The sequence below is a fragment of the Clupea harengus genome, chromosome 14 (genome assembly GCF_900700415.2).
Source record: "Clupea harengus chromosome 14, Ch_v2.0.2, whole genome shotgun sequence".
NCBI lineage: Eukaryota > Metazoa > Chordata > Actinopteri > Clupeiformes > Clupeidae > Clupea > Clupea harengus.
This window is the reverse complement of record NC_045165.1, coordinates 10,922,944-10,949,576: the sequence shown is the minus strand read 5'-3', so window position 1 is coordinate 10,949,576 and position 26,633 is coordinate 10,922,944. Positions and strand designations below refer to the sequence as shown.

The 26,633-nt window shown below is 41.9% G+C and overlaps 3 protein-coding genes across 4 annotated transcripts; all 3 read left to right on the top strand.

The window, feature by feature from the left end:
- The first annotated feature begins 325 nt into the window (after nt 1-325).
- On the top strand, nt 326-4,021 carry LOC105899582 (transmembrane protein 151B). The gene is made up of 2 exons (XM_012826780.2): nt 326-337; nt 777-4,021. Exons 1-2 carry the CDS (start codon nt 326-328, stop codon nt 2,382-2,384), a joined length of 1,620 nt encoding a protein of 539 aa, XP_012682234.1. The 3' UTR covers nt 2,385-4,021.
- Nucleotides 4,022-9,652: 5,631 nt separating this feature from the next.
- heatr4 (HEAT repeat containing 4) lies at nt 9,653-13,901 on the top strand. The gene is made up of 8 exons (XM_031580541.2): nt 9,653-9,806; nt 10,527-10,707; nt 11,138-11,207; nt 11,720-11,909; nt 12,760-12,838; nt 13,153-13,315; nt 13,503-13,564; nt 13,833-13,901. Exons 1-8 carry the CDS (start codon nt 9,715-9,717, stop codon nt 13,899-13,901), a joined length of 906 nt encoding a protein of 301 aa, XP_031436401.2. The 5' UTR covers nt 9,653-9,714.
- Nucleotides 13,902-14,780: 879 nt separating this feature from the next.
- On the top strand, nt 14,781-24,581 carry lrrc57 (leucine rich repeat containing 57). Of its 2 annotated transcripts, XM_031580620.2 has the most exons (7): nt 14,781-14,861; nt 15,019-15,100; nt 15,671-15,913; nt 16,093-16,228; nt 19,025-19,293; nt 20,516-20,701; nt 23,193-24,581. In XM_031580620.2, the coding sequence occupies exons 3-7, from the start codon at nt 15,830-15,832 to the stop codon at nt 23,232-23,234; spliced, it is 717 nt and encodes a 238-aa protein (XP_031436480.1). In that variant the 5' UTR covers nt 14,781-14,861; nt 15,019-15,100; nt 15,671-15,829; the 3' UTR covers nt 23,235-24,581. The 2 variants fall into 2 exon arrangements, with proteins under 2 accessions (XP_031436480.1, XP_012682256.1); XM_012826802.3 differs by having other exon boundaries at nt 14,785-15,100.
- The last annotated feature ends 2,052 nt before the right edge of the window (nt 24,582-26,633 follow it).

Genomic DNA, 26,633 nt, shown 5'->3' with positions numbered 1-26,633 from the left:
GAAGGGTCAACACCACAAAAATCTCATTTTAGCGCTCATATCTTTGTCAGAGACCTATCGTTCACTCTGCTAAGTTGAGCTTTCTGTTCACTGTTCTCACACTGGGGTTAAATATTCACTGTTCTCACGCTGGAATTAAATATTCACTGTTCTCACGCTGGAGTTAAATATTCATTCCATTTGAATTCATCCACTGGCCCCAAGGCACGCATATCTGCAAACGGCCATTAAGTGGTTAAGAAAATGATGTGCCATTTAATCCTTGAAGTACAGGGATTGAATTAGGCAACATGATAGGTCTTCCTTCACATGCATTGACGCATAAATGCTGCTCTCTGTAATCAATGGGTTCAAAACACTCCATACTTCATCATGTTTTGATGACTGAGGGTCTTTTCAATACTGATAGCATAAACAAGCTTGAAAGATTAGAGATGCCTTTGCCATACATGTTTTCTGAAGTGCCAGGGATCTAAGTAATACTACATCATTTGGACGACACTTACAAGGAGGTACTTATGTAGTGATCTAGTTCTATGCCACTGTGTGCTGAATTAAACGTATCCTTAATTACTTTTACTTCACAATTTACTGTTTAAAATTGTAAGACTAAGATTTACAGGAAAGGGCCAAGCAACCCAACACCAAATATCATAGATGTTTGTAATCTGCTGTGTTATCTTTTAGCCATTACCCAAGTTTAGTTATAGCACTGAGTCTTTATGTGTGATTGTGCACGTGTGTCTTATGTGTGTTTTTGTGCTGTATCTCTGCAGCAGCAGCCGGTGAAGCAGTCTCTCAGTGCTTCCATGTGTCGGGAGTCCCACTGGCGCTGCCTGCTGCTCTCCCTCCTCATGTACAGCTGCCTGGGCGCTGTGGCCTGGTGTCAGCTTACCAGCGTGACCAAGCTCAGCTTCGACTCCTCCGCCACCTCCTCCCTCACGGCCTCCATCACCAACCTGCGCGGTGGGGGCACCGGAGGCGGCGGAGTGGGCCGCTCCATGATCTACCACGACAGTCCGTGCTCCGACGGCTATGTGTACATCCCCCTGGCTTTCATGCTTATGCTGTACGCGGTGTACCTTGTGGAGTGCTGGCACTGCCAAGTACGTAGCGAGCTCCAGAGCAGGGCAAACGTGGACAGCGTGTACGAGCGCGTGCTGCGCATGCGCCACGCACGGCCCTGCATCTGGTGGAAGGCCATCAGTTATCACTTTGTGCGCCGCACCCGTCAAGTGACGCGCTACCGCAACGGCGACGCGTACACAACCACGCAGGTGTACCACGAGCGCGTCAACACACACGTGGCCGAGGGCGAGTTTGAATATAACCACTGCGGCATGCGGGATATCTCACATTACCTGCAGGGCCTGGAGGGCCACTCGGCCACACGCCTCCGCTTCACCAAGTGCTTTAGCTTCGCCGGCGCGGGGCCTGAGAACGCCTACCTCAACCAGCGTGCGCGGTTTTTCTCAGAGATCGAGGGTCTGGATGACTACATGGAGGCACGGGAAGGGATGCAGCTGAAAAATGTGGATTTTAAAGAGCAGCTCTTGGCCTACAGGGACCTTGATCGGCTTCCATGGTACGCTTCACACGTGGCCTTCTGGCTTGCTGCTCTATTTATGCTTTCCTGGCCACTGAGGGTGCTAATAGAGTACCGCACCGCCTTTGTGCACTATCGCGTGGAGAAACTCTTTGGGCTGGAGTACACAGCCAGCAGCCCCTCTCCAGAGGAAGATGTTCCAGTGCGGAACAATGCAGTGAGCTGCAGCCTCCCCCGAGCAGAGACACTGGACAGCACGGAGCTGGAGTGGCACATCCGCTCCAACCGTCAACTCATCCCAAGCTACTCGGAGGCCATGTTGATGAACATAGGGGCCTCTGGCCCGACTGAGTGCCGTTCCACCAACTGCCTCCTGCTGGACAACCCCCCGGCACGGAGCTACGGGACGCTGGTGCAAGACTGCGAGCACTGTTGCCGCCCCCAGGGCGGCGCCAGAGCCGGCGGGACGGAAGGCCCCCCAAGGCGGGCCATGCTGCAGAGCTCCAGCTGCTCGTCCATCTTCTCACGCCACGCCTTCCACTCGCGGCTGTCACTGGACACGTCGCGTTTTTCACTGTGCCGCATGTATGGCTCGCAGCACACGGTGGGCCTGTGGCGCAGCCGCAGTAGCACGATGACCGAGCACTGCTGCCCGGACGAGCAGTGCTGCCGGTCCTCCTCCAGCCAGATGGCGCTCAATGACAGCCCGCCCACGTACCGCGACGCACGCTTCTTCCCTGTGCTCATCGTACACCGGCCTGAGGGATGCAGGGACACTAGCGAGGTGCGGCGGTACTACGTGCGCCGTGGGTCTAGTTGCCTCGAGACCTCGCTGTGAGGACACTCTTTGACTTAAGCAACCCAGTGACTGTAAGGGCAGCCAAGTGACTATGAGTGCTACTCCAAATGTTACACACTTAATTGTGGAGGGAACTGTGTGCAAAGACACAGCAGAGGAATTCAACTTTCTATCAGTTAATTTTCTGCCAAGGAGATACATAGACATGTTGTTGTTCTAATGCTAATGAAGTCAAGACAACAGGACACCAAACTAGCCACCAAATGCTGTTTAATTTGACTAGTGTTGTTGTATGATGTGCTGTGAGAGAAATATACCCCTAATTGTGTTGTCAGGGTACTGTGGATAAGAATCAAAAGTCACTTGCCATTATTCTGTATCTATATACTGTATATCTGTTGGCTTTACCCAAAGGGCTGGATTTATACAGAACCACTTAATACCTGACAAACAAATCTAGGGGTATGAATGAATTTTCATGAAAATATGCAATCATGGTAAGTTATTGCCTGATAGAGAGACTACTCACCCTGAGCTAGATGTAGCCTATATCATAATTAACATCTAGAACCAACTGTTGGAAAATCTGTCTTGAAGCAAAACCATTATGTGCTCAACCTCATGCCAATAGTCATCCATAAAGGTTTAAAAGCAGTGACAATAAAAAAAAAGAGTGACCAGATAGAACTGGCTTGAAAAGACTGGTTTTCATTACAAAACCCACAATCTCGAAGTAGGGATGTTGAATAGAAAAAAACATTGGCAGGTCGTGGCCAGATATCTATTAATAATATTTGTGACTAAAATTGCCATAAAGTTGGTTAAAAATGTGCACTGTGCACAATGTTGCAAAGTCAGTTCTGGCCCTATGAGACTACCTTGACAATAATATTTTTCCCGGATGAAATTGCATTTTAGATTTTAATGCATGCATCCACATACCTTGTAATGGTGCTTTATTGGTCATGGAGTGTCTAAAGTTTGACCACAGGAGGCAATTGCCCTGATCAATCTATCTTCATCTTGCATCTCTGCAAATTATTTCCTTAACTTAAACATATGCTCCACTGCTCTTTTTTAGTCCAAAGTGAACAGTGGGATTTTGGGTGTGAGCCAAATTAAATTGACATCCATATAAAAATACCCGCAGAACAAAAAAACAACATGCAGCTTTTCTCAAGCTTAAGAAAGGAAACATGGGGATCACCTTGTTTGTTACAAGAAACACTCTTGGGACCACTTGTCTTATTTACAGCTTTGTCTTAAAATAAAGGAAAGAGGATATTATTGTTGTATATAATAGCCAAGCATATCCTATGCACATATCAGCACTTAAATCCAACGTCAGTTCCATTAAATTATCATCATTAAACACACTGCTATTGTTTTACTTCCACCCAAAGAAACTGTTCAAAGTTTGTGGATTAGATCATTACAGAATGTTGTGGTTTTAGAAAAAAAATGAAATTGAATCGTGGAAGGGACCTCTGACATTATGGATTTTGTTAGTAAAGTTTTACATTTACTCACTTACTTTCTCTGAGAACACTGTGACATGTTTTTATATTTCTTTTATTGAAGTACATACAGAGATGTGTTTAGGCATATATCATTGTGTTATTGGTTTCAGAAGTATACTTCAATTGTTTTCACAAAACTAACACACTTGAAAGAAACTGCATGACAAAAATATTTGACGTATGTGGATATTTTTGAAATAAAACTTTTCACCTTTCATTCTTTATTTGCTTTTAGGAGTTTTTATTCAAAGAAACGAGAAACAATTATGGAATTAAATACCCCAAGGACAAATAAAGGTATCCTGGCACTAGTTCGATAGTTTAAAATAATCCGTAGAATATGGCATGGTGTGTGTAAATAATGTTTTCCCTCTGTAGTGGTGTAGTACTAGTACCAAATACATCTATGAGGTGTGCCTCAAAAGTGTCCAGACTCACTGGTAGCCTATTTCTCTGGTTCTAAGTTATGCACAAACTATGTTGTTTGAATGAACCTGTTGAAGGCCAGTCTGACCTTTAAAGTAATGATCCAAACCTTATTGAAAATTACTGAAAGTCAGACGATTCTACCCTTCAAGTCAAAAATTCCAAATAAATACAGTAGGTAAATAAATAAATGCAGAAGGCTAAATAAAAGCCTGTGGTAGTTGTTATCAGGTAATGCTACTGGCCAGAAGGTACTGTTGGTTCTTCTCTAAATACATAATACTTAAAGTAGCTCAGAAGTCAGTCAAAAGAATTTCATTCAGAATCATGACAGGGGTAGGCTGACTGAAATGTTCTTCTTGGTTTGTTAGTGAGAATATTACCTAGGCTATGGATTGATGGGCTACTTAGTCTTAGTCATGTTACACATTAATGTGTAGGCCAAGTTCCTATTCAACATGTAAAATGTAGATAAGTCAAAAACTCATCTTTCACTCACTTAAAGTAACGTAACGTAAAAGTTACTCAAATGACTGATTTTAACATCCCATAACCACACATTAAGCCCACAAAGTCTGAATGTGCCCCCTCTTCGCACGAGTAGCAAGTTAAGTCAGCATCTGACACATCAATAATAATAATAATAATTCATTTTATTTGTAACGCACTTTTCATTCAGAAGAATCTCAGAGTGCCAACATATTAGAAACTAACTATAATAATACAATAAAAAAAAATTAGTTAACATAAGCATAATAGAAAACTTTTTAACATTTTAACATAAGATTTAACACAAGGCCAGAAATGCCTTCCTGAATAAAATTTTTTTTAGTCCAGCTTTAAAGGAGTCCAGCGTCTGCGTTGCCCTTAAGTGGTCAGGGAGGCTGTTCCATAAGCGTGGCGCTGCCGAGCAAAAGGCCCGGTCGCCCATGGTACTTCAGTACCCGGAGTAGGCCGAATGCGCTGTGGGAGTCTTTAGTTCACCTCGGGAGAGGCTTAACATAGGCTACAGTAAATTAGCAGTTCAATCAAAACTGGAACAAATACATCGTACATAAAGCTATAATTTCAGATTTTAAACATGAATCAATTAGTCAACTGGGAAGCCTGACTTCTGTTACCACAAAGCCACATGAAGGACCTAATGCTGTTGGCATGACAACGTCAACATTCTCCCCAGAGCAGAAGTCTGGGAAGTAGCCTACGGTGTGTTATGCAAAAAATCTCACGCAGGTATATATTGCTAATGTTAGTCACATAATCGTTCGTATCTGTTACAGTTGAAGTTATCAGATTGAATAGAATTTATTTGACCGTGATTGGTAAGTGTCAGCCTAAATGACCGTACTTCTGTTATGACTTTAACCAGGCTAGGTAGCGTTACCAAAATTGTGGAACGTGTTGTCGGACAAGTAAAAGGAGTGAGTTGTGGATAGGTGAGATGTGAAATAACATTACATTCATACTATTAAAGAGATCATAATGTTTTAGTATTTCACCAAGCAATTTAAAGTGCAATGTATTGACTCTCAAAATGATATCAACTCTTTATTTTCCTTTATTTTTATTTTCCTACCCAGATAATGTAGGCTATTTTAATGTTAAACGTTCTGATCTTCTCAAAGGAAAACCTCCAGGCCCTTAAGTCACACTAGCCAAAATCATGGATGTCTTCCAACCTGCCAAAGTTAAGGCCAAGTCCCAAAAGAATTCACTTGGTCAGAAAGTGTACAAGCAACTCCTCACCAATGCGTGTCATGGCATTACTTTCTCAGAAGATGTCATTATGGAGATGGGACCTGAGGCTGTGCCTTACAGCAAAGCTAATTTCCACTGTTTGTATGATGTATCTGGTCCACTGGCACCACTGGCACATATCTCAAAACAAAAGAGCAAAAAGAAAAGGTGGATCAATACACATTCCAAGAATGAAGAAGCGATACTTCTACCACCTGTGCAGGCTCCACCGATTGCTCCACTGGCTGCCAAAGATTCTCTGACTTTTTCCATCAACCAGGACAGCTGGTCGGATGCCGTCAGAAGAACGGGCTTGCGTTGGGTGCCTAATGTCTATAGCTCTCTGAAGGAGACCACAAGGAGTGATAAGGAAGACAAACCCAGGATGAAAATTCAGTGGGATGAGCTTGTACTGAAAAAACTGACCAAGACCACGGCAAAGTGGATTGTCAGCCAACAGATTCCCAACCACTGTATGGAGAAGTTGAGGCTTCAGTCTATGCTAAGGAGAAAGTATGGGACTGCCAGTGTGACAGACCTGGTGAACGATGACTGTATGCAAGAGAAGGACTTTCGCAGTTTTTTCGAGCTGCGAAAGCCCATTGCAGAGCAGAAGGGTGCAAATGAAAGCCAGGCTGAGACGCCATTGCCAGTGTATTACAGGCAAGTTATCATAAATTAAATTATACACTATCGCGATGGAAAGCCACTATTGAGGACCTCTGCGTATTTAGTTGTAGAGGCTATTTCCTTCCAATTCACTGTTGAAAACAATGTTCCAGAGAATTGAAAGGGACCTTATTGTTCTATGAAGGCAGTCTTAATCATTGGTAATTGGGTCCAGTACTCCAAAGACTCTCTGAATACCTCAAATGCTTAATTTGTTCTTCTAATATTTCATCTGCGCCTCTCCCTTGCTTATCCCTGTTAGGGTGCAGGGCTACTCCCTCCCGACAACTATCACAGACAAGCCCGGTGGGGTAAATCAGACGGCAGGAGATGTTGTGGTGAAGCACATTGAGCCCCCTCAGACTCCAAAATATGTCTCTGCAGGGATAGCAAAACCAGTCCATCAGATACTCACGAAGAACCCTGACCGAATTATCATGGACAACAACACAGAGTACCAGAAGCATCTTCAGGAATTCTACCCCTGTGGACCACAAACATTTATGACAACACTGGAGGAGGTCAAAAAACCACAGAGAGAAGGTTGCTCACTGATTAGTGTTATTATTGATAGGCAATCTGATTTTTTTCATAGACTCTTATACAGCCACTGTCTCAAACAACAAATTGAACACACACTCACATACACACCCACACACACACATACCAAAAAGACATGTAAAAAGGTAGCTTAATGAAACAGCATGTGTGTGCTATACGATGGTCTAACATACTGTACTGTAAGTAGAATTAATTTCTCAAGTCTTTGTTTGTTGTCATTTAATACTCATAGTATGTACATTATCCGGCACTCTTGAATTAGCCTTAACATGCTGGCGCTGTTGCTAGTTATAGGACGGACTGAAAGGGGACTGCGGAGATGGGTGGACCTGCCCACTAGTGCTGACTACGCTACAGAGATTGGGCTGATACCACTTGACAACGGTGACCCGGTTACCGTGGCGCCCAAGCAGCGGCGGCTCTATAAGCCCATGATGGAGCTCTCCTCCCTTCGCTATGCTGTGGAAGAGTGGAGAAGCTCATGGATGATCAGTATGTCCCCTCCATCTCCTTCATTACACACACACACACACACACACTTAAAATGTGTTCTGTGCACTTAGACACAGATATCAAAGAATAATAAACTCCAATGTACAAATTAAAACAACATTCAGGCAATCTTAATCAAATCAATTCTGACAAACTGTGGATAAACTATAGGCCTACTTTGCTTTAGTTTATTTCACTAAAAATGCTGATAAAATAATTGAACCATCGTCCCCATTCAGAAACCACATGGCAAAGTGTTACCATTGAAGGCCTGAAAAGAGCCTTGACTGACATGCACTACCACGTCCGTCTGGGTGCCATAGCAACCTGCGCCTCAGGAGCGGTGAACAGGCCAAGGCAGGCGGATGACCCGATGGATGCTGGTGAGCCTTTGGGTTGTTCGCTTTCTCTCAAAAAATGATCCGCTGAATTTACCCGATCAAAATATTGGTATGAAAATTAGCACACAAATGTGACAAAAAAAAATATGACAGCTTATCGAAGTATAATTATATTATAAAAGACTATTAAAGTTTATGAGAAAGTATAAGTTATGACTTTGGTTAGATACTGATATCAGGGGCTTGATGAACGGCCATTTTGACCCACCCTCTTAAAACCTCCTCCGAGACAACAGGCTGGTAGCCGGTAATAGCAGGTAATAACAGTGAAGATTGTGGTGATCTCCTTGCTGTTTTGCTATCTCAGCTCAGTTCGGGCGTAGCTGGGACGTGCATCCAGTTCCTCCAGAGTTGCTGCCACTGATTGTCTCAGCGCTGGATGACCCTGTCACGAGGGTACAGATGGCAGCTGCTGTGTGCCACTATGCCATGGGCACACCTGATGCCAGAGCCAGAGAAATTCTCCGCAGTGCCCTGCACAAAGGTAAGACCTCTGAGCTTGTTATATCCACAGACTGCACAAGACCCAGGGGATTTACCCATTTACAGGTGAAGTGGTTGGTTGATATTAATTTAAAGTGGATGGATGTTACTACAGGGAAAACTCAATGGCACTAAAGTCATCATTGTATCTTTTAATTCATATTTTAATTTATTAATAAATAACACAATAACACCCAAAGGCTTACTTTTATGGCCTTCCTCTGCTCTCTAAATAAAATAACAATAACATTAACAGGGCTTGTGCATTTGATCAGATGTTGCTGGTCTGGGAGCGGACAGCTGGTTGGCAGCTCAGTGCTTAGCAATGGAGGGGGAGGCCAGCCCGGCAGTCATTCAGAGGATTCTGTCTCAGCACTTTCTGAGCGAGGCCATGGGAGACAAGGAGCAGTCGGCCACGCTCCTATCCAGCCTCAGCAGCAAGACGGTTTGTTATGTCTTCTGCCGCATTAATCCTTTTCTGCACGCTTAATTTATAACAGCCCTACTTAGCCGTCCGACTCTCTCCTGGGCTCTCACTCATGTAAAACACTGCCACTCTGCAGACTCTAGTGCGCTCTCTGCTGGCAGAGAAGCTGAACTGTCTCGGATGGAAGACCAGATTGCTGGCCTGTGAAACCACCTCTCGCCTGAAGGGTCCAATTAACAAGGTAGACACACTGCATTTGAGAGAGCAGTCCTAATATAACATAATCATCAAGACTATATATTTATTATTATTACTATTATTATTATTTATGATATTATTGTACGTGTATATTTAATGTTTTAGTATACAGGGTGCTTTCAATGTAGTTATATGTACCCATGCCCGAGTAAGTAAGTAAGTAAGACTTTATTTATATAGCACATTTCGTGCAAGAGTTGCAGTTCAAAGTGCTATACATAAAATCAATGAAAGCAAGCAGCAAGAGCAATACATGGAGTAAAATAATGATCAACATCGTATCAGAACCGAATGTTCCGATAGGCTACTTGGATTACTAAAATCATGATAGAAAAGAATAAAAGTAATACAAGTAATAAAACCCCTAGGACCTTGTAAACAAGCTGATCTATCTGATGTGGAACGACTGGAACGATGAAGTAAGGCAGCGGGCAGCACAGGCCCTGGGCAAGCTGGGGAAGGGGAGACAAGTGCACAATGAACTGAGGTACGTGGCAAACACTCAATAATCCATCAATAGCTAGCGTAGCTATGTCAGTTATCGGACAGTGTCAAACATCGGCCATTCTGTTAAACAATGAAAATGCTAAGTTTAATAATGGATTAACAATCGATATGCTCAGTTTAATAATGGCTTAACATGACAACGCGAATGTTTGCCGATAACACACGCCGTCCGATAATTAACACCGTTAGTATATATTTACTGTTCTAGAATCAGACAGCCATGCAGTAAACATACACAGAGCAGAACAAGCTGAATCCGAAAGCAATGCTTTGAAGGAAGATTTTAGTTTTTTTTAAATGTGGCGCTGAGTGTATTTTATGTTGCAGTACATTTAGAAGTAAAGAGGTCAGAGTGGTGGGAAGGTACAAAGAGAATTGACCAAAAGACGTGACCCGATCCAAAGGTGGATTTTAGCCAGTTCTGCAAGTCCAATACCATTCTCATCTTTTGAAAAATGACAATGAGATGACTTGGGGTATATTATACATACTGTATATCTACCACACATACAGTCTTTGTTTCATGTGTGACACACTTTTATTCATGTTACAACTACAAGTACTTATGTGCAAGATCCCTGCATCGGAAGTCACTTTTTTCATGAAAGCATCTCCTAAATACTGTATGAAAAAGGTGTACGCACCTGATTGACTCGTGATTAAAAGGCGTGATCGTCTAATCTGACTCCTGTTGGCTCAGTGAGAAGCTGGAGGAGGGTCAAGGGTCATGGCGGGTGGAGGCGCTGGTGCTCATCGGCCAGCTACGCATCATGACGGCCAAGCTGCTGCCGCCCTTTCTGCTCTGCCTGAACGACAGCTTTGTGGCCGTCCGCACGCAGGGCTGCCACACCGCCGGGAAACTCAAGTTGAAGGACAGCATGGTGAGGGTCACAGAGACACCTTCGTGCCAGGGCTGGGGAGTGTTGTTTTTGTCCCCGGATATATTCAGTATGTTCAGCCTTACTTGGTATTGGACCCGTTCTAAAATACTGTACAGTGTTTGTGTAAACAGGAAAAAGGCCATAAATTGCCTTAATCCTGGTTAAGAATAGAATGTTACCAAGTATATAGGATATACCCATCTGTATAGTTTCCCATTTCTGGCTAAATAGGTTATCGTGTGGAAGATATACGTCCTAACATATATCTGTTAGAGTTGACAGTTTCTCTCCTCCTTAGATAATCATAATACTCTATATCATATACTACAAATAACTACTGCAAAATCAATCAGTGTCAATTATGCTTTCATTGGCTTTGATACTATTGCATTCTGAAAGCACGGTGCTCATATGTTTTTTTCTGATTTAGGTAATGAATCAGCTTCTCTACTTGATACAGAATGATCCTTCCCCGGAGGTCAAAGTTGCAGCAATTGCTGGTGAGTACAGAATTATTCATTTCTACAACAAACAATTAACTAAATAGGCATTGTCTGATAAGGCTCTTACACACTTCCCAACAACAAATGGCAACAAACATAACAACCCAACAACCCAACAACTGTTGTATTGACAATTTGACACTTGTGAATTGACCTTAAATGCCATTTTGATATTTGTCTTTCCATGGTATATATTTATGAACACACAAATATAGAACAGATATAGAACTTGGATATTGTTTCATGGATTTGTTGAAGCCACTTCCCCAATTTGGATGGTTATAGGCCCTAGAACACTTTTGTCTTAACTTTCCATGTCCTCTCTGCACTGTTGGGCTTCCACAGATCCCCACCTTTACTGTCCAACTTAACAATGTAAAACACAAAAAATGCCAACAGACATGCTCTAATTTTGATCACAACTCCCAATTACTGGTGACTTTTGTTGAGCCATTGTGAGTCAGCCCTTAGTGTTTTAAGTGATGTTGGCTCCGTGTGTGTTGCTGCAGCCCTGGCGAACATTGGCTGCCTCACCCCCTCCCTGCGGGATCTCCTCCTGTGGGCCCTGCACCATGAGGTGGAGCCCGGGGTGCGTGTCGCTGCCTGCCAAGCTTTGCTGAAGTTGAGGGTGAGGGGGCCAGAGCTGCAGCAAGTCCTGCAGGAACGTTTTGCACTGGAGCCCAATCGCCAAGTGCTCAGGTGAGCCGGCAGCGATGGGGCCCCAGTGTCCACACATCTTCCCCAACGCAGAAACATTCCTTTGGCAGTTTTAATTCTTAAACAAATGATAGGTTGCGCAATGCAACATATACGTTTACGTATACTTCACAACGGCTGTGCTCCACAATGGGGATGAGTGTTTTTCCAAAGTGTATTACTTTTGCTGCTGTGGACACGTCTCTCAGCGCCCAAGCCCAAGCCCAAGGCCAATCACAATCACAGTGTTTGAAATAATATCTCTACATTATGTGAATCTACAGCAAAGACTGCTATTTTTTATAGGTCTATAGTTTGCTCTGCCCCTTCATATCTTTTACCCCTCTATCTGAATAGCGTCTACGTGGACAACATTTTGGTGCTGTGCAGACACTTTGCGCACATCATCCTGGTGACAATGCGCACCGTGCTCAGACCTAAACATAGCCGCGTCTGTGGAAGTATAAGCTGTTACAGCTGTTCGATGGTCAGATGCTATATTCTCTGTAAGGGCCGATGTAGTATACTTCTGTGTAGAATCTACGCTGTAGGTAGGTGTAGCTGGGTACCCTACAGTGTAGCCTGACAAGCACCTCCCCAGAAATGTAACTATACATCGCAGATACGATACATGATGTAACTACAGATCGCAACAACTGTGATTGGTCTGCTTGCCCGACGTTTGGGAGGGTGTTGATAAAGCCTTTGCTAACACAGACATTATAGCGAGATTGACAAGTGATCAATCATGCCGCTAAGAATTCCTGACCGCTTCATCGTGACTGACAGCTTTGTTCAGATTAAGATTGTCATTTTTGAGTGATCCTCCTTACTGTCTTTTTTGTCTCATTAGACATATCGAAGAGCTCATGAAATTGCATGGTTACAAACTTGAATGTGACAAGGGCATGGTCCTCAAAATCAAAGATCAGGTAACGGTCTATCATTTCTACATCATGTCTTCCCACCCATTATAATGTTTATTTATTTATTCATAACATATACCTTGTTTGCATCTTCACCGTCCTCTGGAGTAGTGTTTTTCCCCTCTGGTAAAATGAATTTCTCCCAGACAGATTAGGGCATTGCATGACATTGTGTTTTTAGTCAACTTTAAACCATATTATGCCACAAGGCTTAATCTGTTTGGCAAACAAATCCACGTGACTGCAGTATCACACCTAATACCGTTGGATGTCCAACTGAGAATAGAACATGGACCAACCTTTTTTTCCGCTTCCATTAGGTCCATAAACTGTGCACCAAGGACATCATCATACAGAAAGTGATGATTGTGCAGGAGCTTATGTCACTACAGGAGACCAAGAGGAAGCTCCAAGGGCCTCAGGACCACCCTGAGACATCAGACAGCCTAGTCCTCGCCCAACTGCTTTATGAGCAGTTTAAGGGTTAGGAAATCCCTTTTATGAGATTAACACAGCAGATTAACTATATTTTCTAAAATCCAAATATATAATTGGATTGTTTTGTTTCACATTATTTATTCCTTATAAATAAAAACTATGAAATCAATTATCATAATAATTATTTTTGTTGTTACTACAACTGTAACTCATGTGGAGATACTATCCTCAGGTTGCAAACATGCATTCCTCACAGAAGTAAAGTCCCCACCAAACATTAAAATGGAAAGCAAGGTATGATATTCAAATATTTTGCTACAGACTTTGCAGTGTATAATCTAAAATGTTACTGTGTTCATATGGTTAAATATAAAGTTATATCAGTTATCTCACAGTCCATTATATAATGAAAATTCTAAATTAGTCAAAAGAAATGGTCACACTCCGATTCTTTTTATGGTGTATTATTTTAAAAACGTGTTCCTAAGAATCAATTCACATTGTAAGACTCCTACTTAAAGGGTAGACATTGTTGTTTCCCTGTTTGTTTTTGTTTTCACAGTATTCACTCAAACCTGAGCCCACAAGTGCAGACTCACCAGAAGATGACAAAGCACCTACCCAGAAATAACAGGGAAACATACAAACATTGTTGAACGTCCATACTGGTATAAGAAGAGTCATTAAATTACTTTAATATCTCTGTGTTTGAGTCCTGTTTTCAATTGATAGGTGATCAAGAACGTACCCTATGCTATATGTAAACAACACTGTATACATGTTTTGAATGCTCCTTGACAAACCCAGTTGCTTTCAGTTGAGAGCTGAGTTGTGGGAAGACAACATTTATATATTTCTTCTATACATTTACATTTTGAACAGTTATGGAACTAATATTCAATTCAGTGGTCAGAAGCCTATATGTCTTACAAGTGCCCTTTCAAGGAAACACTCCCTGTTAACAGGAAGAAACCATAAGCAGAACTTCGGCACATAAGGGAGGGCCCGTGTGCTTCTGGCCTAAATACTTAAACTGGCATTTCATTATTTCATGTGTTTTTTCTCCATGTGGTTTCAGTCTATAAACAGGAAATTAGCTGCAATAAGGAGTACATAGAGTATATGTTAGCAAATATGGCTTAAAGTTGGCCGAGATTTCAAAACAAAAGTCCCTCAAAACAATGGTTTAAAAGGAAGACACTGAATAATAAAATAAACCACTCATTTAAGCGAACGACATATATTTCACAAGGATATGACATTTTTGTTTATTTTATGATATGAAAATAATAATAACATATGGTTGCATGGAGTGTTTTTGTGGTAGAAAATGTTAAACTAACTAACTAATTAATATAAACTAACTTGACTCCACAATTTGGTTGACTGACAATTACTTTGTCCAATCAGAATCGTCTCATGCCCACACTAACGTTAAAAACTACAAACTTCCGGTTTACTTATACACTCTACATTACACCTCTGAGTAATAAATATAACATGAGTGCACAGGGCTAACCCAGAGTGAACATTACTGCCACTAGGCGTTGTGGAGGCAAGTGTCTAACTGGTTTTCATCTCCTTTGGAGCTGTAAGACATCGAGCTGATAGAGTTTTCAAGATAATTGTCAACATTTTCCATTTTATTGCTTTGGAGAAATATCATAGATCTTTTGGTTTGCTTGAGAGATGAAGAAACACTTTGCAATAGTTGGATAATTGATTTAAGCTTTGTTTATATTTCCAAGCCTCACTTTTCTGTTTGCTGGTGAGCTGCCCTGTGTTGGCTAGCTAGCTAGCAACGCTGGCATTAGTCCACGAATCCATAAAGTAAGTAGACGCTTGCTATATCGCCCATTTTTAGGTTATGGTTGGTCATTACCGAGAGTCACTCATATGTTTCTGAACAGCTACCGTGGCAACATAAGCGTTCTAATTGTGGTATGTGTCTGTATATCTAGCTAGCTTGCTTATGACAAGCAAGCACAGACCATTTGAGGGATTATGAACTCGACTCCAGGGTGTTGTCTGTTCAACAGCTATGTGTATTTCATGTATGTAACGTTGCGTACAACGTTGAACACATTAATGTAACTTGTACATCAATTCAATATTGTGAGTGAATGGAAGCAGTTAGGTAAGCATTGACACGCTGGCAGGTTGCTAACTTTTACTCAGTGTTAGCTCGCTGTAGAGAAAACAAATAGACGAATCAGATAGCATTACGCCCATTCAGAGCATAAATGTACTGTACTGTAAGGAACTGTACTGTATCAGTGTAACTCAAGTTATGTAAGTTCCGTAGCAAAATATTGTAGTGCAATTAACACGTATGGACGTGATCTTTTTTCTGTTTTGTAAACTGGTCCACGAACTAATGTTTTACAATTGTTTTCACAGAGTTATATCAAGGACCCAGAAGACGTAAAGGTCAAAAGCTCAGAGCAATTACCCCACAAGCCATTGAAGGCCCAGGCTTGTGGTAAACTAGTTATTCTAGTAGCAAATTGACCTCAAGATCTGTTCAGCCAGGACCGCATCAGCGGATAAAAGCAGTAAATGGGTAACAGTGCGCTCAAAGCACATCTGGAAACGTCCCAGAAGACTGGCGTCTTTCAGCTGACTGGCAAAGGTCTCCTAGAGGTAGGTGTTAATATCACTGACTTCAATGCCACGAAGGTCGTCTTGTTTTGTAACAAATCGATCAGTGGATGAATCCTTGATTTATATTGCCTTTGATCAGCATAGGGGTGCATGATCCATCCGTATTACAGCAATGACCATGAAGGTGTTTGTAACGGCAAACTCTTTGTGTATTGCAGTTTCCTGAGGAGCTTCAAAGATTGACTGGGAACCTGCGCACTGTCGACCTCTCTAATAACAAGATTGAAGCGCTGCCTCCATTCATAGGAAGCTTTCTACACTTAAAGAGCCTCACCATCAACGCTAACAAACTAAGTGAGTCAAGAACCCACATCTGCATGAATGAGTTCAGACGACGGAGCAATTAGCAGCTCATTGATTTTTTATCTTCGTTTCCTCCTGAAAGGGTTTGCGTCCAGTGCATTAGTGATGCAAAGTTGTCATGGTCATGCAGAATCCAGCATCCATTTTCCTTAATGTGCGTTGTTTGTTTGGTTTCCCCTCTTATTTAGGCTACAATAAAAAGAAGAATTATGTTTGGTATAGTTAGATGGGTGGATAGATGGAGTCATCTATTTATCCCCAAAGAGATTGCTATTCATTTGCAAATGAAATGTAAAATGCGTATTGTACATTGCCACTCAGAGGACCTGACACAGGGGGAGGCATTGTAGCTGTTGTGGTGGGCAGGAATGACCTCTGACCTCCTGTAGCCTCCTTATCTCAGTGGGGCTGAAGGAGCCTCTGACACTCTGTTGTCTCACCAGTAGGTTGTGTAGTGTTGTCCATTATGTTGAGCAGCTTGTGCAACATCCTTCTCTCCACAACAAAGTCCAGGGTTTCCAGAGCAGTCACTGGCTCTGGTGCTGCTGCCTCAACAGATGGCTGCAAAGAAATTTGCACTTGACACAACAGACTGGTAGAAGATATGCAACATCTTGCTGCACACGTTGGAGGACTTGAGCTTCCTCAAAAAGTAGAGTCTGCTCTGTCTCTTCCTGCAGAGAGCCTCGGTGTTACATTTCTAGTTCAGTCTGATGTCGAGCTGAACACCCAGGTATCTGTAGCCCTCCTCCTCTTCTCCCAGGATGGAAATAGCTCAGCTATAACTAAGCTTCAGCTTAGTCCTGGTCCTCCTAAATCCATCACCATCTCCTTTGTCTTGGTCACATCTAGGAGAAGATGGTTATTCTCACACTGTGCCATAAAGTCGTCTATCAGTTTCCTGTACTCAATCTCCTGTGTACCACTGACACACCCCACAACTGCATTCAAATTTCTGCAGATGATGGCACCCCGAGTTGTATTGGAAGTCTGAGGTGTACAAGGTGAAGAGGAAAGATTAGATTACAGTCCCCTGCGGTGCTTCTGTGCTTTTAACCACCTGCTCAGACACACATCCCCTCAGACTGTGGTCTGTCTGTCAGGTAGTCAATAATCCAGAACGTGGTGGAGGTCTACCTGCATCTTTTGAAGCTTCTCATGCCACAGGGTAGGCCTGATCGTGTTAAAGGCACTGAAGAAATCAAAGAACATGATCCTCACAGTGTCGCCTGCTTTTGTCCAGGTGAGAGTGGGCTCGCTGGAGCAAGTAGATGAAGGCATCCTCAACACCAATCTCGGGGTGGTAGGCAAACTGCAGTGAGTCCAGAGAGGTGCCCACCTGAGGTCTGAGATGGGCCAAGGTCAGAATATTGATGATGGGGCAACATCTTACATCAGATGGGCACTGAGGGCAGAATGGAGCTGTATGCTTTCCCCACATTTTGCATAAATAAGTACAGCATTTTAGCTTCTCTGGTGGGTCAGTTGACAAATTGTCTCCAGAAACAGCTATAAATGCATTTGGATGCATTTGGTCTGTCTGTGACTGGTGTGTGACATCATCAATTCAATGTAAACAGCAACTAAGATGCGAACTCCCATGGCAAGGCAATTTTATTTATATAGCACAATTCATACACCGTGGTAATTCAATGTGCTTCACATACATGCACAACAATGTGCTTCACATAAAAACAAAGCAAAAGGTCAGTGCATGATCATAAAAACAGTAAATTATAGAAAATAAAAGCATGAGAACATTACGGCATAAAAATAGTAAAATATAGGAAATAAAAGCATAAAAAGAATAATAACAATCACTAGTCTACTACAGTAAGCAATAATACTTCAAAGGAACTGTTCATGGCCAGTTAGCAGAAGGCATCTGAGAAAAGTTTGGTCTTTAGTCTAGATTTAAAACTGAAAGTAGTTGGAGCGTTTTTAATGTCTTCTGGAAGTTGGTTCCAGAGGTGAACCGCATAGTGGCTGAGTGCTGCTTCACCCTGTTTAGTTTGGACAGTGGGTTTTACTAATAGAAATGTATGCTGCGATCTGAGAGATCTGAGTGGTACGTACTGCTGAAACATGTCAGATAGCTACTTTGGCCCTATCCCATTAAGTGACTTGAAACCAAGCAGCAGTGCTTTAAAGTCAATCCTGTAACTTACTGGGAGCCAGTGCAGGTATTTCAGTATAGAGGTTATGTGGTCAGTTGTTTTTGTTTTTGTAAGAATTCTGGCTGCTGCATTTTGTATCATTTGAAGCTGTTTAAGGTTTTTTTTGGGAAGGCAGATAATACGGACAAAAAATCATGGCTAACAGTTTGATGTCTGGGCTACAGGAACGCTCCTTCACAGTAACAACATCTGTTGTTCACAAACACTACATTCCCCCTCCATTGTTCTTAACACTCTGCCTGTACAGTCTGGGTGGTAGCATAGGTTTAGAGAGCGCAATCAGCTGGTCTCGGAGATAAACAATACCCCACTTCTGTTGGCATAGTGACCCGACACAACAAAAGTTAAAAGTGCCAGGAGTATCAACAGAAATGTGTTTAGCCGCACAGTATCCATATCGGCGTCAAAAATCTTTCGTTTACAGTGTTTTGACAAAAAAAAGTGCAATATAACTACAAGAACAATACAAGAAACACAACACGTTGACAGGAGCTGCTGCAACAGGCTGCCACTAGCACGGCGGCATCTTCATTAACCTATAAAGATATTGACACCTGTGGTTGCTCACTTTGTGTATCTGTTTTTTTTTTTTTCCTGCCTGCCCACACAGCAACTTTGCCCAATGAAATTGCGAAGCTTAAGAAGCTGGAAACCCTCTCTCTGAATGGCAACCAGCTGCAGACTCTGCCAGCCTGTGTGGCCCAGCTGAAGGCCCTGCGCACCCTCAGCCTCTCGGGCAACAAGCTGCTGGAGTTCCCCAGCGGCCTGGGCACCCTGCGCCACCTGGATGTGCTGGACCTGTCCAAGAACCACATTCGGGCGCTGCCCGCTGAAGCGAACGAACTACAGGCCATTGAGATCAACCTCAACCAGAACCAGGTGAGAGGGGATGATGGAGATAATTACCAAAACACTGTTAATGACTTCAGAATATATGAATCAAGTGCTTTGTATTAATAATGACCTTTTATGCTTTTTATAACAGTGACATGGCTTTTCTGTGTTTCTGTGTATATGTGTAACTTTGATGAACTGGCGCCACTTATTGTTTTCTCGACCCTGAGAAGATACTAGAAGCTCAGTCGAGAACTTTATGATTAAACATTTATGCCGTTAGCATTAGATCAATCTTCACCTCACTTTCATCCTTGTGCTGTGAGTGAGCCCGATTGCAATTGTTAATGAATAAATATACTGATCTACAACTTCAGAGTCCAGAAATAACTTAAGGGTGAATTTTCACCTAACAGGGGAGATGAAGGTTGTCATCATGTCCCTTCTTTATTGGTCCCTTGTTTATTAAGTTCCATGGAAATATAATTGTATATGTAGTCATGCTGTTAGTAAATGTTTTTAAGGTTATACCAGTATGATCGCATAGCACAATGGGCATGAATGTATTTATGCAAACAGAGTTAATTTCCATCTTTCTGGATTTGGCACCTCAAACTGCGTTGACACCGTCTGGTCTGTAAAATGTGACCCTACAACAAGTAAGAGGGTGTGACTAGCAGGGCAGAGCTAAAAGGGAAAGTGGTAACTAACCACAAATTTCAGTTTCTATTCATGAAGAGTTCGCAGATCAAACAAACCACCATCTTCTGCGGGCAATGTTTTGGACTCACATGTTAGGAAAACTGTATCTGGGGCTCTGAAATGAATGCGGACCTGTTATGCTTTTCCGGTTTTCCCCTTTCCTTTAGTGTGCTGTATAACTTTGTGTGCATGATGTAAATGGTCTGCAAAGTTACAAAAGCCCCAATACATGCCAGAGGAAGTAACTCTCTCCCGCAGAAACCACTTTTCTCAGCTGCCTGAAACAACATGTAAATCTATTCTATAGACCCAAAAAATTCAATTAGGAACATTGAAAATGAGGACCACAGTTCTAACACAGCAGCTGAGGGTTTGGCTTACAGACAAGAAAGACCACTGGCACATTTAACCAGATTTGTATTGTGTGTAACTGTGTGTGCATGTTTTCTAGCAGAACACTTGGTTTTGTGTCTGACACATGGTTGAACATGTATCTGTTTGCATGTGCCAGTAAGTTGAGATGCATTCCTTCCCCTCTCTCTCTCTCTCTCTCTGTGTTGGTCAGATTTCAGTGGTGTCCCCAGAGGTTTCACGCACGCCGCGGCTAAAGGTGTTGCGACTCGAGGAGAACTGCCTGGAGCTCGCCTCCATCCCCATCCCCATCCTCACCGACTCCCAGGTGTCCCTCATCTCTTTGGAGGGTAATCTTTTCGAGGTCAAGATGATGCGGGACCTCGAGGGCTATGACAAGGTAAGAGAGGGTGGATATGAATGACGTCTGTCTAAAGGACACATGTTTGCTGGTGTGGATTTCGGATATTTGTGGTATAGTTGTTGAGGGGTCTATAGGGTGTTCATCATTTTTTAAATTGTTTTCCAGTGCTTTGTTATGAGCTTCCTAGTCTTACTTTGTGTGCGATATTGTTAGGTGAAAATTCACTCAAGTTACCTCAGGACTCCGGAGTTGCATATAAGTATATTTATTAAACAACAACAAGCTCGTTGGGCTCACCCACGTCCCGGCAGGTCAGAGAGAGACACGGGGCCTCTCTCAGAGAAAGAGGGAGCCTGTTCTCACTCCCACACTGCAGCAGACGAGAGAGAAGCCATATTAAACACATTGCACATACACGTAGATAGAAGTTTAGCATTCTCTGGCGCCAAAACAATTTGTCAGCAGGGTTAACCACGTGGTGGGTCTCTGACATCCGAGGCTCCCTGTCTTGCAAGGATGTCAGTTTTGCACAAGATCGAAAGAAGCACAGTTCGACCCTTCTTATCACCTCTGGTCCAAACATGCTCTTGCACATATGCAGATTAAGTGGCACCTAATAATCTAAGTTACACACACACAGAAACACAGAAACACAGAAAAGCCATGTTCCTGCTTACATAAGCACATGATTCATACAAGGTATATATTAATACAAGACACTTGAATATACACTCTGAAGTCATTAACAGTGTTTCGAAATGATCTCCATCAGATATGCTCAGAAATGTTCATGTTTCAGAATAGTCTCATTATCACTCATAGGAATGCTACCAATGCTTTGGAATAGTCAGTAGCTGTTTTTTTATGCCAGGTCTTCACTGGACCAGAGCCAGTGGCATTTTAGAATAATACGAGAGATGTATTTCCACAAGGACATGCAAAGTTTGATTGCTCGACAGCAACAGAGGATCGCTAACCCTTGCCCAACAAATGACAGATTATACAGCCCAAATGCTGATTATTGTAATTATATCATCTGGAACACGTGAGCATACAACACACGGTAGGCTTTATGGTTAATAAAACAACATTTCAAAATGAGTTGACAGTTACATAACATACCCAGATCAAGGCTGGCAAGGCAAATCTGTCCATTTGAGTCCAAGGTCTAAAGTGCTACAAAATTGTACGTTACGTTTGAAGAATGTCAATGATGCTTAGATTAGTTTGACATCCTCAAATGTCACTGAGTCTGCTGGTACAATGAGTGTCAATGAAGGTACGGAAAAATTGACTCACTGTTGAAAAATCAGAACATTTTATTGGAATCTAACAGATTTGTCCAATAATACATTGAGCAACTAAAGAAACCCATGTCTTTGAGAATGAGTCTAATGGTTTATGGTGTAGCCTATGCTGAGTATACTTGATTGTATTGTTTTGTAATTAATTGACATTCATTTTCCCTCAAGAGCAAAGTACCAGGGTGTGTATGTGTGTTTGGAGGGTGTGTGTGTGTGTGTGAGCGTGCACATGCGATAGTGCGTGGAGTCGTGCGTGTCAGTTACAGTTGTCATAGTAACATAACAGTATATGTTTTGGAAAGCCTTTCATACGTGTCCTAGTGGTCCCACAGTAATATGTTTTATTCTGGAGTAAATCTTGAACTAGATTGAACTAGACTAATTAGCCCCCGAGTAACTTCTCATCAGTTCCATCACAACCCTGTAGCTCAGCCCTTTTCCGTCCATGTCATTTTTCCCTGTGAAGATGCTAAGGCTAGGCAATAACCTGTCAAGGCTATTTTATACCCCTATTTTACTTCTTTTGGGGTATATACTGCTTCCAACGAAGTCTGGATTTTTATCATTGCTTTATCCACAGTCAAGGATGGCCAGGTATGCAGTGATTGTACAAGAGCACCCAGTCATGTGTCCCAATGACTTTGTGTTGTTAAGTGAACTCGCTGGGGGCCATATGTCACAGGCGTTTCCAGTCACTGTATGTCTCCTATCAGAAAATCTCCAGCCAGATATCTACGATTATACAAAATGTTTCCCTTAAGGTTCAGGAAAATCTCTGATAACCAGCTAGATTTGTAAACCTATTGAAATGAGTGCTTCGTGCTCTATCTATAATCTCGCCAGCTACCATCGGTTGACTGGACCTAGTATACAGCTGGCACAGCAAATTACATGACAATAGGTGAACTTTCCACCATTCATTTCAATAGGAAAAAAAGAGGGATTAAAAAACAGAAGGTCTGGCTGTTCAAAGTTTCAGTATCATTGATCATATATTTACTGAATGTAAAGTGTCTTATCCTGTCAAAATGTCTAAACTTCTGAATGTATCTTGATGGTGGAATTTCAATGTGGTTTTTGATGTCATTAAGTATTCATTCAACCAGAATATCCATAATGCTCGAACCATCACAAATTTAAAAAAAAACATTTCCATCTGTGGCACACACTCAAAACCCTTTCCTTCTCTTTTTCATATCCGTGACTCGTCTTTGGCACTGTAGTACATGGAGCGCTTCACTGCAACCAAGAAGAAGTTTACCTGAACGAGCAGAAGGTGGGACAGGCTGGGTGGACCGACTGTCTTTCTCTGCGTTGGTCCCCTGGTCCCCTGTGGTGTGCTGGTGTCTCCCAATACAGCCACAGCAGCAAGTGTGTTGACATAGAACGAAGATGGGCTACAGGGGACAAGGACTACTTCACAGCAAGCTAGAGCTGCTTTTTCCAAGACTGCTTACTTACTCACAAGGGGGAGTGTTTCCCTCCACGTCGTACAAACACTTGCACCTCAACTAGAGAGAAAGGAAGCGAGCACCTCTTAAAAAAAAAAAAAACGATTCCAGGGATAATATACGCTCCTACTACAGAAGCTGCTTTCATTTACAGAACATCTGTATGTCTGCGCAGCCAGGCTTAACAACAGGATTAAACACAATAATCAGTCTTCAGTACCACTGGTATTAATGGGAAAAACGGTATGTGTGTAGCCACCCTTACTCTTGAGTCCATATGTGCTTTGTGGAGTAGAGGGCCGTGTCTGCAAATGTCCGTTGACCACTAACATAATATACCCTGCTTCTTTAGTCTGAATGCTGCCCGATGCCCACTAACAACCTTGGCCAATAGAGGATGCAGGTTTTTATGCAAAATATTGATGATATAGATTCTATTTTTAAATGTCTTGACTTCGGTGATGTCAGAGTATTTTTTATTTTTTTTCTCGATTTGTTGTTATTGTTTTCTTGTTTTAGATGGAGGAGGAAGCTGGAGAAGGTATGCTTATTTGGGTTTTAATTCTGTACAAAAGCTGTGAAAGGTGGAATGAGCAAGGTGTTCTACTTCAGTCAAGCAGCTTCGTCTGTATGCATTCACACTGCTAGAACCTATTTATGCTGACTGATCGTCAGCTCAATGCAAGTCTTGTATACATTGGCACTGGTCAATTCCGCTTGCAAAATTGCAGTATGTAAAAAATAAAAACATAACTTGTGTTTATGGCTTTGTGCAAGACGATGCTGTTTTGTGTACATTGATGTCATCTTGCTTGTTGCACCTTCTAAGATAAATGAAGTATATGAACAGTTCCGTTTCAGGTTTTACTTGAATGTTCAGTTTTTTTTTTCCCAACCATTTTCATTCAAGTAGTGAAATGATCCATTGAGATGGTTCTTCTACACTTTTTTTTTATGACAGATGTTTAGTGAGTTTGTGATTCCGTTCACCACGTACCGTTAGAAGTTTCAGTGAATGCCATGTCTTGCGTATTTAATGAGTTTTGCAGTTTGATTAAGAAATTAGATTGTATCAGACTTTAACAGAAATTGCATCCATATACGGTCATTGTATTCCACATATAATTATATATTTTAACAAATAAACACTATTCTGCTTCATGTGTAATAGTGGGTGATTAGCTTTTGAACATTTACAGGCAGGTAATGTCTAATGCTAAAGTTGTGTGTCCGTACATCCGTCACATGAAACCAGTAACGGACAGGCAAACCTAAACCCCAGCATCTACACTTGTCTCACAGGATTAGTCCCTAATTCTAATCCAATACACTTTTGTTCAGATTCAGGAGCGAAAGGAGGGCTGTACGCTGATTGGCTGTTTAGCTAAAATATCAACAAGTAACTACATTATGAAATTGCTGGAGATCTTACATTCCAGTGATGGGAATTCCAGCTCTTTTAAGTGAGCCAGATCATTTGGCTCAGCTCGGCAATACAAGCCAGTTCTTTTGGCTCCCAAACGACTGTTAATTTAGTATCACTTCTGGCTTTCATAACTCAGCCAAATGCAGCAATGTTTTAACCTATGATTGGTATGTGTGCACATATATCACTTAAAGGTACAGTATGTAGGATGTGGTGGCATCTAGTGGGGAGAAGGGCTCATTCTAAACAAATGAAAACACAATGATTAGTAGTTACTGCCATGATTATACACTAGTGAAACCCTAATTATGAATTCTATATTCTGTTTCGGCTAATAAATCACCCTAAATCCTCCATACTGTACCTTTAAATTATTCAATGTAATTATACTAAAGCTTATTTCCAGAATACCATTATTTTGTATTATGTTTGGTATGAAAATATGAATGTAAAACCATTAAACACCATTACGCATGTGTATTGAATGTTTTATTTATACTGAACATTGTAAATTAGCACTTTGTGCGCAAGCGTCACACATATCAACACAACAGTCAGTCAGTGCGTGAAGGGCACGTGGCGGAAAGATCATCCTATTGTTCTGCCTTGTTTTAATTAACGAAAAAATTCAAGCACAAACACATCACTGTTACATTCACAGCTTTACTAGTAAGACATGTTCAGTAATGAGCTAATTCAAAGCCATCTTCCTTGTGATCGAACCCCACTCAAAATCCACAGGCAAGGCAAATTTGGTCAAAGTCCAGTAGGAAATAATATAAAAATTATGACAATTTTAATTAAGGCCCCCTCTACTATCTAACCGCAACACTACGTCACAGTCACCTGCCTCCAACTGAAATTAATGGAATACAGAACGTTGCCTCGCTGGCATGTATCAGTACCGTAAAGGAGTCAGAGAGTGGAGTTTATTGTATTGTATGCAGTCATGCCAATAAAGCCTTATTGAATTGAATTGAATTGAGTTTACTCACTGCACAGCACTATACCCGTGGCCAAAAAAGGGTAAGGCAAAAAACGTATAACTTACAAACAAAACCTCTAAAAATAAAACGTATAGCTTGCAAACAAATTATTTGTGTGAACGTGTAAACTATTGGTCTTTTAACTTTTTATTTTTTATTTTTTTAAGTTTGTCCAAAAGACCTTCATGTTTACACTGCTATCTCTCTCATTTGCTCTGCTTGACTTTTTGTTTGCAGTTCTGAAACAAACCTCTCACATGAGCGGGTTTGTCAGAGGTGCATCCCCATTGGCTAATGAGTTTTAGTGACAGCTCAACGACGAGAGAGTGAGAGTGAATGAAGAGAAGGAGCAGTTTTAGCAAAAACAAAGCAGTAGGCTACATCAGAGAAATAAAACATTCTTATTGTTTCACAGTGGTTATGTTTTAAATTACAAATAAACGAAAAAAAATAAAAAATAAACACAGCCACGCCTCTCTAGCACACCCTGCGGGAAGGATTTTGTGTGATTGCAGTCTGATAGTGCAGGCATCATCCTCCTGTCTGCTGCTCTGCCGCAGCTTGTGGGTAGATAAGCCCGGCATGAGTTTTTAGTAGGAACGTAGTGGTGCTAAACCTAGTCCATTCGTGCGAAAAGAGACTATATTGGTGGGATGTCCAAGTTTAAATCTGATCCAAATCATACCCTATCTTATCATTATCCTAGTAATTATTTCACAGATAAATCTAGTCCCCCCCCCCCCTCAAAAAAAGGCAGATAGGCCTACATTATAGACTAAGGAATCGGCAAAATAATAATTT